Source organism: Bison bison, unplaced genomic scaffold (genome assembly GCF_000754665.1).
Source record: "Bison bison bison isolate TAMUID 2011002044 unplaced genomic scaffold, Bison_UMD1.0 scf7180017864241, whole genome shotgun sequence".
Lineage (NCBI taxonomy): Eukaryota > Metazoa > Chordata > Mammalia > Artiodactyla > Bovidae > Bison > Bison bison.
The window spans coordinates 1,474,942-1,486,502 of record NW_011494813.1 but is presented as its reverse complement, the minus strand read 5'-3'; the positions used below and the strand labels follow the sequence as shown (position 1 = coordinate 1,486,502).

Sequence of the window (11,561 nt, the reverse complement as noted above, 5' to 3'; positions counted from 1 at the left end):
CCTTATTAACTTTATAGTCACCTGCTCCACCTGGTTTTAAAATATGGCAATGTCTTAAAGGGGAAACTTTTGTTTATGGCAGGCTCCACCCTCTCATGGGACTTTATCTTAAGATCTGTGCAACTGAAAGTTTTCCGTACTTTTCCACCCCAGCTTCCTGCACTGCCCCAGAACTCAGCAAAAGCTTTGTGGGGAAATGCTAGCCATGTGTTTTCAGTTCTTCTAGTTTTCCAGTCCACCGTGCTAGCCCCAAGGAAACCACCAGAAGCTCTTCTTTCTCTTACCCCAGTAAAGCCTCCCTGCCTGGAGCACACTGGATCTTCAGCCTTTTCAGCAAAGTAGCCCAGGGAGGAAAAGAGCTGTGAATCATCTGCTCACCTGAGAAGGAATCTCTTTCTAGGATGTATTCCACCTAGTTCTCAGAGCTTGCACAGCTGTCTCCTGTCTTCAACAACATGATTTTGCAGTTTGTCCCCATTTTTTTTTTCTGGTGATGGTGAGAGTGTTGCCCTGGTGCATTCACTTTCATGCATCCTACCTGAAAGTGAAAGTCTACACTGTAAAGTTTTTTTATCATTTTTCTTTTTGATTTATTGATTTCTAATTGAGGCCTAATTGCTTTACAATGTTGTGTTGGTTTTTGCCATGCAACAACGTGAATCAGCCATGGGGATACAAGTCTCCTCCCTCTTGGACCTCCCCTCCCACCTCCCACCCTATTCCACCCCTCTAGGTTGTCACATAGCACCAGACTGAGCTCTCTGCACTATATAGCAACTTCCCATTATCTTATCTGTTTTATACATGGCACTGTGTATATTTCAGTGCTGCTCTCAGTTTGTCCCACCCTCTCCTTCCCCTGCTGTGTCCATATCTCTATATCTGAGTCTCTATTCCTGCCCTTCAGTACCATTGTTGTAGATTGTATATATATGTGTTAATATACAATACTTGTTTTTCTACACTGTAAAGTCTTTTAAGTTAAGATCTAACATACATACAGTTTTTCTGTATGTCACATTTATAAGAAGGAAGGTAGATTAGCAAGAAGGGTTGGATAATGTCAATCAAGAAAGACTTCTTAGGAAAGATGAGTATTGAAATGAGCCGTAATATATACTGAGTGAATAGATTAGTGCACACGTGGTGAAGGTTCAGAATTTCGAAATGAGAAGTTTGTGTGTAATTTGTTAAGTTATCAGCCACAGTGAGTGTTTCATGAGGATAACCTGATCAAAATTCTGTTTTAAGAAAGTTTAACAGCAGTACAAATATTATCTCATTAAATATTCACATAGTATTTACAATTGTGGCATTTTATAGGTGAGAAAACTGAGACTTAGAGAGGTGAAATAGCTTTTCAGCACCCCAAAGATGATAAATGATAGAGTCTGGAATAAACTCTGAAGTTTTTAAAACCACTGTATAATATATTGCAACAGATACGGTGATGAGAAACAGGAGTAAAACAATGACTCCTTAGATTTTTAAGCCTTGATAATTGGAAGAATGTTGGTAGAGAGATAACCTGAATGCCTGTTTCAAATATCCACAAAATATATAATAAGGATTTCAATTAGTATATGCTAAGATCAGATTTCTATTTGAGGTTTGTTACACTGCAGTTAGACTTATAAACCATTTAAGAATTCTGTTACTGTGATACCTTATGTAAAGGTACCTTATGTTTTTTTCAGCTCTTAAAATCGATGCATATGTATACATACTGGCTGCTCTGGGTCTTTGTTGTGGTGCACAGGCTTCTCTTGTTGTGGTGTGTGGGCTTTCTCTAGTTTCAGTGCGGGCCCAATACTTGTGGTGTGTGGGCTTAGCTGCCCCACAACACACGGGATCCCAGGTGCTAAACCAGGGATCAAACCTGAGTCCCCTGCATTGGAAGGCAGATTCCCAACTACTGAACCACCAAGAACTAGTCCTTAAATATTTTAGCAGAGAAAAGCTTCAAATGTTTTATGAACTTGTCTGGCATTTTCTATTTTAAGTTGATTGTAATGAGGAAATTAATTTGAAAAATCTTTCCTAAACAAGCATATATAAGAGCAGTGCCTGGCAAATAGAATACAATCAGTCAATATTTAAAGAAAGTAATTTATAAAAAATTAACAAAGTTAAGTTCTTCATAGTTTTCTAAGGTACTTGTTTTTATTTTGGTTTAAAAGATGCACAGTTTGAAAGTGATGAACGAATTACACCCTTGGAATCAGCCCTGATGATTTGGGCTTCAATTGAAAAGGAGCATGACAAGCTTCATGAAGAAATAGAGAATTTAATTAAAATTCAGGTATGAGTATTCTTTATGTTTATAATTATTATTTTCCTAGAAAATAAAAGCATGACATTTAAAGAAACTAAGAGCTACTGTTGGACAATGAACCTTTAGTAAAATTCAATATAATTATTCTCTTTAGAAATTTGACATGAGCTCTAAGAACTGGAGTTAATGTTTGTTACCTAAGTGCATATTGCCCCCACTTTGGAAAACAGGGGCTTTCCAGGTGGCGTGAGTGGTAAAGAATCCACCTGCCAGTGCAGGAGATGCAAGAGACATGGGTTTGATCCCTGTGTTGGAAAGATCCCCTGGAGTAGGAAATGGTATCCCATTCCAGTGTTCTTACCTGGAAAATTCCATGGTCAGAGGAGGCTGGCGGGCTACAGTCCATCAGATCTATTTAAAGATCACTAAACCTAAAAAACCAGTGGTTTGTGCTCTCCCACTCAAGGTTATCAAATGATAGAAAATGAAATGGATTTTTGTGATTAAGAGAATGTAAAATTAAAAAGAGAGAATGTAAAATGTTAACTATATAGATACAGAGAATTTTACAAGTGGCCTTTTGAAGAGTGAGAAACTAAAGAAAGTCATCCAAAGACAGAAGGGAAAATATGTTTTGCTTACAGGCAAAGCACGTTCTCAAGATTTTCACAGTTAAACTAAAATCCAGGTGGTGTCCCACGTTCTCAAGAATTAATCATTGATCGTGTGGTGACTGTCAAGTAGAATTAAGCCTGAAGAAAATGGGCAAAAACGTGACTGCTGCTTTTAAGAATTTCAACTCAGGCCAAAGGGATCTATCATTATCCCAAACTTTTGGAGGTCTAGGGGAAGCAGCCTTTGTTAAATATACTAGTATAAAGTTGAGCAGGTTACCATGAAATACATAGCAAAAATGTAATAATATATTGCTTACTATTTGAAGATATTGTTCTAAGTACTTTGATCAGTCAGTCACTTCAGTCGCTTTTTTTGACCCCATGGACTGCAGCCCACAGGCTTCCCTGTCCGTCACCAGCTCCCGGAGCGTGCTCAAACTCATGTCCGAGTCGGTGATGCCATCCAACCATCTCATCCTATGTCGTCCCTTTCCCCTCCTGCAGTCACCTTCTCCTCCTGCCATCAGTCTTTCCCAGTGTCAGGGTCTTTTCACATGAGTTAGTTCTTTGCATCAGGTGGCCAAAGTATTGGAGTTTCAGCTTTAGCGTCAGTCCTTCCAATGAATATTCAAGGCTGATTTCCTTTTGGATAGACTGGTTTGATCTCCTTGCAGTCTAAGAGACTCTCAAGAGTCTCCAACACCACAATTAAAAAGCATCAATTCTTAGGCACTCAGCTGTCTTTATAAGTACTTTCATATGTAACTCTTTAATTTTCACAACTACCCTATGAAATAGATACTATAATTTTCCCCATTTTAAGAAACCAAGACCCAAGAGGTTTGCCCAAATTTACAGGCCTATCCAGATGGTAGTGGTGGTCCTATAACCACATATGGTATCAAAAAGGCCGGTTTATACACTGCTGTATTTAAAATGGATAACCACCAAGGTGCTGCTGTATAACAGGTGGAACTCTGCTCAATGTTATGTGGCAGCCTGGATGGGAGGGGTGTTGGGGAAGAATGAATACATGTAAGTCTAGCTGAGTCCCTTTTCTGTTCACCTGAAACTATCACAACATTGTTTGTTAATCGGCTATCAGTTCAGTTCTGTTGCTCCAGTCGTGTCCGACTGCGACCCCATGAACTGCAGCATGCCAGACTTCCCTGTCCATCACCAACTCCCGGAGCTTGCTTAAACTCATGTCCATCGAGTCGGTGATGCCATCCAACCATCTCATCCTCTTTTGTCCCCTTCTCCTCCTTCCTTCAATCGTTCCGAGCATCAGGGTGTTTTCAGATGAGTCAGTTCTTCACATCAGATGGCCAAAGTACTGGAGCTTCAGCTTGAGCATCAGTCCTTCCAATGAATATTCAGGATTGATTTCCTTTAGGATGTACTGGTTTGATCTTGTGTCCAAGGGACTCTCAAGAGTCTTCTCCAACACCACAGTTCAAAAGCATCAATTCTTCGGCCTCAGCTTTCTTGATGGTCCACCTCTCACATCTATACATAATGACTGGAAAAACAATAGCTTTGACTAGACAGATCTTTGTTGGCAAAGTAACATCTCTGCTTTTTAATATTCTGTCTAGGTTGGTCATAGCTTTTCTTCCAAGGAGCAAGCATCTTTTAATTTCATGGCTGCAATCACCATCTACAGTGATTTTGGAGCCCAAGAAAATAAAGTCTGTTGCTGTTTCCGTTGTTTCCCCATCTGTTTGCCTTGAAGTGATGGGACCAGATGCCATGGTTTTAGTTTTTTGAATGTTGAGTTTTAAGCCAGCTTTTTCACTTTCCTCTTTCACTTTCATCACTTTCAACTAAAGAGGCACTTTAGTTCCTCTTTGCTTTCTGCCATAAGGGTGGTGTTGTCTGCATCTGAGGTATTGATATTTTTCCCAGCAACCTTGATTCCAGCTTGTGCTTCATCCAACCCAACATTTCTCATGATGTACTCTGCATATAAGTTAAATAAGCAGGGTGACAATATATACCCTTGTCATACCCCTTTCCCAATTTGGAACCAGTCCCTTGTTCCATGTCCAGATCTAACTGTTGCTTCTTGACCTGCATACAGATTTCTCAGGAGGCAGGTCAGGTGGTCTGGTATTCCCATCTCTTGAATAATTTTCCAGTTTGTTGTGATCCACACAGTCAAAGGCTTTCTCAGAAGTAGTCAATATAACAGGAGTAGACATTTTTCTGGAATTCTATTGCTTTTTCTATGATCTAGCCAATATTGGCAATTTGATCTCTGGTTCCTCTGCCTTTTCTGAATCCAGCTTGAATATCTGGAAGTTCACGGTTCATGTACTGTTGAAGCCTAAGTTGGAAAATTTTGAGCGTTATTTTGCTAGTGTGTGAGATGAATGCAAATTGTGTGATAGTTTGAGCATTCTTTGGCATTGCCTTTCTTTGAGATTGGAATGAAAACTGACCTTTTCCAGTCTTTTGGCCACTGCTGAGTTTTCCAAATTGACTGCCATATGGAGTGCAGCACTTTCACAGCATCATCTTTTAGGATTTGAAATAGCTCAGCTGGAATTCCATCACCTCCACTGCCTTTGTTTGTAGTGATGCTTCCTAAGGCCCACTTGACTTCACATTCCAGGATGTCTGGCTCTAGGTAAGTGGTCACACCATCATGGTTATCTGGGCCATGAAGATCTTTTTCGTATAGTCCTTCTGAGTTTCCTTTCTACATCTTCTTAATATCTTCTGCTTCTGTTAGGTCCGTACTGTTTCTGTCCTTTATTGAGCCCATCTTTGCATGAAATGTTCCCTTGGTATCTCTGATTTTCTTGAAGAGATCTCTAGTCTTTCCCATTTTGTTGTTTTCCTCTATTTCTTTGCATTGATCACGTAGGAAGGCTTTCTTATCTCTCTCTGCTGTTCTTTGGAACCCTGTGTTCAAATGGGTATATCTTTCCTTTTCTTCTTTGCCTTTGCTTCTCTTTTCTCAGCTATTTGTAAGGCCTCCTCAGACAACCATTTTGCCTTTTTGCATTTCTTTTTCTTGGGGATGGTTTTGATCACTGCCTCCTCTACAGTTGCATGAACCTCTGTTCGTAGTTCTTCAGGCACTCCATTTATCAGATATAATCCACTTAAATCTATTTGTCACTTTCACTGTATAATCATAAGGGATTTGATTTAGGTCATACCTGAATGGTCTAGTGGTTTTCCCTACCTTCTTCAATTTAAGTCTGAATTTTGCAATAATGAGTTCATGATCTGAGCCACAGTCAGCTCTTGGTCTTGTTTTTGCTGACTTTACCTGAATACGAAATAGTTTTGTTTTCTTTTTTTTAATCAATTGGGGGAAATAAAAAAGGCCTGTTTATAAAATGCTTACTCAAAAGCATCTGGCTTCCTGCATTTCTATTAGTGATTTTCCTAGGCTCCTAAATGGCAAATTTTATATACCTATATATATATCTCTCTCCTAATCATCTCAAATACCATCCATCTGCCTCCTGTCTTATTTCCCTTTTGTTTAAAATTATTATTTTGGTGAGTCCTCAATATATATAATGTAGCTCTGAATTTATTAATTAAATAGAAGAGGCTAGTCAAAAATTTTCATGTCTTTTTTGACCACAGTTATTTCATCTTTGAAAAGCTATTATATATCATTTATCAAATCAGAATTGTTAATCTGTGTAAGAATATTTTAGATGAAGTAGTTTAAACCTTACCTGAGTTATTTTAATATTAAACAGCAATTAGATATTTTAAAAAGCAATCCAAGATATGTATTTGTCTGATTTGTCTGTATTCCGATTTTTAGGCTATAGCCGTTTGCATGGAAAATGGCAATTTTAAGGAAGCAGAAGAAGTCTTTGAAAGAGTATTTGGTGACCCAAATTCTTACACGGTAATTATTTACATTAGGATTTTAGAGCTGTTTATTTGGAATAAGAAAAATTGAAAAAACATTGGGAGGGAAAAGAAATGCTTTCTCTTTTAAACAGTATAGTTTAAAAGGAAAGTCTAGTTCAATAGAAAAGTAATGCCAGTGATGGATGTGATTTTTAAATTTTCTAGTGGCCACATTAAAAAAGTAAGAAGAAACAAGTAAAGCTAATTTTTTTTAGCAATCCATGTGAAAACGCATTGGTGAGATATTTTGCACTCCCTTTTTTGGACAGTCAGCCCTCTGTATCCTGGTTTCCATATCTAGGGATTCAACCAACTGCAGATGGAAAATATTTGGGGGGAAAATTCCAAAATGTTTCAAAAAGAAAAACTTGAGTTTGCCACACTCTGGTAACTATTTACCTAGCATTTACATTGGGTTAGGTGTTATAGGTTATCTAGATATTTTTAAAGTTTACCGAAGGATGTGTGTAGGATATATGCAAATACTGCACCATTTTATATAGAAGACTTGAGCATCCTTAGATTTTGGTATCAGAGGGGAGTTCTGGGGCCAATTCCCTACCAATACTGAGCAACAGCTGTACGAAGTCTTTGAAATCTGAGGTGTTTTTAGACTTTTTAGAGGTGTAATTAGACTTTTACACTTAAGTCTAAATTCAGGGCTCACACATTTCAAGGACTGCATGACTAGTGGCTGCCATATTGAGCAGCACAGGTATGGAAGAATGCATTATAACTTGCCTGTTTTTCTAATGGTTTCTTAGGTGATCACTAGTCTTTCTGTGTATGTGTAATATCAAGGTCAATAGAAGTTAATTTTTAAGTATTAAAAACAAAGTGGTGTGGGAGTCAATTAAGTTTATCAAAGAAGTAAGCATAGTTTTATACAGTTTTTAGTAAACTTTTAATTGAACAGTGGCATACCTTTAGTAGAATACTTATAGCATAAGTAGATGTATTTTCACAAAAGGAGCACACTTTGTGTGATGACCTCTTAGATCAAGAAATAGAACATCACCAGCACACTCTAGTCACTGTCCTTCCCACCTTCTCAAGGGTAACCACTCTCCTAACATGTAACATCCAAGATTAGCTTTACTTATTTCTCAACTTTATATAATATAATCATATAGCAGGTTTCTGTTTGTCAGAAAGATCCACAGCATTGCTTATAACAATTGTTTGTTTATTCTCATTGCTCCATTGTAGAAATATACTACAGTTTATCCATTGTATTGTTGATGGACATTTGAGTTATTTCCAGGTTTTGGCTGTTAGATTCCTTTACATGTCTTTTGTACAACAACTATATGTGTTTCTATTGGATAATACCTAGGAATAGATTTGTTAGGTTATAAATATATGCACATATTCAGTTTTAGTAGATACGGTGAAACAGTCTTCCAAAGTAGCAATATCAGTTCTTTCAGCAGTGTGAAAGAGTTCCAGTTGCTTCACAGACAATGTCTGTGGTTTTCATTGTAGTCACTCTGGCAAGTATTTAGTCATTCTGGCAGTGAGATAGTGCTACCTTATTGGGTTTTAATTTCTGTTTCTTTGATGATTAATGAAGCTGAGTACCTTTTCACATACTGGTATGGGGGAGAGGGGAATCACTTTAATTCATCGAGAAACAGAGCTTTTAGTAAGGCTCATTCTATCTCTAATTTGCCCTTGTTCCTAGGATGTACTCCTCCAGAGATTTCAGCTGAAAACCTGATGTTAATTGGGTTCCTTGCCCTAATTTTTTTGCCTTAGCACTGTGAGGTGACTAAAAACTCACCTAAGTCAGTTTAGGTGACTAAAAACCTAGGTTTAGGTGACTAAAAACTTAGCACTGTGAGATGACTATCCACTCTGCTTGTACTTCACAGAAGAGGAAATTTTATGGCCAGTAAACATAAAGAGAAAATGCTGACCTCACTAATACTTGTTATCAGAGCAGTACCAAGTAATATGGGCTGCCTAGTGGCTTAGCAGTAAAGAATACACCTGAAATGCAGGAGCCGCAGGAGACACAGTTCTGTCCCTGGGTCGGGAAAATCCGCTGGAGCAGGGCATGGCAACCCACTACAATGTTCTTGCCTGGAGAATCCCATGGACAGAGGAGCCTGGTGGGCTACAGTCCACAGAGTTGCAAACAGTCAGATACAGCTGTAGCAACTTAAAACACGCACCACGCACGCACCAAGTAATATTTTGAAATAATATTTTCTACACCTCAGAGTGGCAATGATTAAAATGTCTTAGAACACCAACAGTTGGCTCAAAATGTGGAGAAATTATAGTACTGCTATACCTTCCTCTCAGGACTATAAATTGGTACTTCAGCTTCAGTGAGTATTTTAGCAAAATCAATAAGCATGCATTCTAGCAATTCCACTTCTAGATAAATAGCCTAGAGTAACTGTTCTTACTTTCACTATATGCTTTTAAAGTCATGAAGCTTTACTTAAAAAATAAAAACCAAAAAAAAATTCAGGCCCAACTGTGAAAATTGCTCTGAGATAGAGCTTGAGAAGTAATTTTTTTTTAAGCTTTATAGCTTAATTATGCAATCAGCATTGAAAGAACTAAGAAAAATTTGTACTGTTCACAAGAAGACATGTATAAAAATGTTTAATCGAATTGTGGATTATAGAAAATAGCCTAAATACTTACACAGGCTGGAAGGAAAGATGAATAGATGATATTTTTGATCAATGGACTACTATTTAACAGTGAAAAAAGTGAAAGTGAAGTCGCCCAGTCATGTCCAACTCTGTGCAACCCCATGGACTGCAGCCTACCAGGCTCCTCCATCCATGGGATTCTCCAGGCAAGAGTACTGGAGTGGGTTGCCATTTCCTTCTCCAGGGTTTAATAGTGAAAGTAACTAGTAATTCTGTAAGTGTCAAGTCAGTGTGGATAAATATCATAAACAGAGTTGAGCAGAATAAAGAAAGTTTCAGAAGAATACACATAGTATAACACCATTTGTATAAAGTTAAAACCGTGCTAAACAATACTATACATTGTTTATGGGTGCGTAGATATGTAGTACAGGTGTAAAGAAATGCATGGATATGCTAAGTTCTAAATTCAGGATACTGCTTGCCTTGAGAAGAAGGCCAGGAAGGACAAGGAGTGCCATCAGATTATGATAATAAGACTTCAGTTAAATAGATAATGTTTTATTTCTTAAACTTGATCATAGATATTTAAGTTTATATTTATATATGTGTAAAATAAGAATTTTTTTGTCAAAAATATATAGGTGGGCGTTTAAAATGGGAGATTTTGTAAAATCTTGGGTTTTGGCTTAGTGACTTTTTTCAGTTAAACAATATGACAGAATTTCTAGTATCTTATTTGTGATTTATGTTTCTTCTGTTTTCTTTAGCCTTTTAAAAGGAAATTGCTTACGATAATCTCTCAGAAAGATACATTTCATTCCTTTTTTCAACACTTCAGCTACAACCACATGATGGAGAAAATTAAGAGTTATGTGAATTGTGTTCTAAATGAAAAATCATCAACGTTTCTAATGAAGGTATGCGTATTTCAGAGAAGCTCTAAACATAGACTTACATTGTTAAAATAAAGGAGAATACTTGAAATAGAAATCCTTAAAAACTAATCAGAATTTTACTTAGTGATTTTATAGAATAGTGTGGTGAAATGTTACAGTTAGTGCATCTAAAAGAAAGTTTATTTCTGATCTATGTAGTATTTTCAACTTTTCAAAGTAAGGCTTGAGGAAATTTTTCACAATAAAAAGTTGAGGGGAAACTTAGCAAAATGAAATGAGAAATAAGTAAAAAAGAAATAGTTTTAATTTAATTAAATTTAAAAGAAAATTTTAGCATATTTTTGGGAAAAGTCAAGTTGGACTGAAGAAGGGCTACTACAGAAATTTTCTTTTTAATCACATTTTATCCTGTCCTAGCCCCAGACAGTTTTAATATGTTTTATATATATATATATATGTTTAAGTAACGTTTTATCTTAAAATTGTCTATAGGGACTTCCCTGGTGATCCAGTGGCCAAGGCTCTGCGCTCCCAAAGTAGGGGGACCAGGGTTCAATCCCTGGTCAGGGAACTAGATCCCACAGGCCACAACTAAAGATCCCACATGCCTCAACTAAGACCCAGCACACTCAAAGGGGGAAAAAAATATTCTTCAGCACGTTGTGTGTATCAAGTACATTTACAAGGAAAGCCCTTCTCCATAATGCTTATAAACCAAGCAGGTGGCTGACTGTCATGTCACAGGTACTTGGGGAAACAATACACTGCCCTTTATTGGTCTGTGAAGAGATAACTTTTGTTATGACTATCAAATAACTAGTAGGCTTGATTTAATGCTACTTGTTTTTAATGGCTTATTGCATTCCTTCCTCTCCCACATCCCCATTTTTTTAAGGCAGCAGCAAAAGTAGTGGAAACTAAAAGAGCAAGAACAACATATTCTGAAGATAAACCTAATGGTAAAGATGTTGAATTGGCAACTGAAACTAATTTGGATACAGGAAAAAGGTTTGTAAATTCATTAGTACATTTTTGTCTTATGAATGTAATATCTATGTAAAAGTGATGGTAGTGAGCTGTTGTTAACAAAAATAATTTTTGAGCAGTAGGTGTATTGCCTTACTGATGACTAACATTTGTATATTTGGAAGTACTGTAGAGTTACATCATGGCTTATGCAAATTCTGTTGCAGATGCTAAGCAAGAGTAGAGAGAAAACAGTACTGTGTAGATAGTGTGATATCATTTACTGGGAATGATGAACATGAGC

At 37.2% G+C, this 11,561-nt stretch overlaps 1 protein-coding gene across 2 annotated transcripts in view; it reads left to right on the top strand.

Annotated features, from left to right (window-relative positions):
• TERF1 (telomeric repeat binding factor (NIMA-interacting) 1) overlaps window positions 1-11,561 on the top strand; it is a 43,370-nt gene that overhangs the window by 12,270 nt on the left and 19,539 nt on the right. For both annotated transcript variants that reach the window (XM_010846955.1, XM_010846954.1), the window contains exons 3-6: window positions 2,181-2,302; window positions 6,689-6,775; window positions 10,163-10,312; window positions 11,187-11,299. In XM_010846955.1, the coding sequence (XP_010845257.1) occupies window positions 2,181-2,302; window positions 6,689-6,775; window positions 10,163-10,312; window positions 11,187-11,299 (472 nt within the window). The remainder of the gene's footprint in view (window positions 1-2,180; window positions 2,303-6,688; window positions 6,776-10,162; window positions 10,313-11,186; window positions 11,300-11,561) is intronic.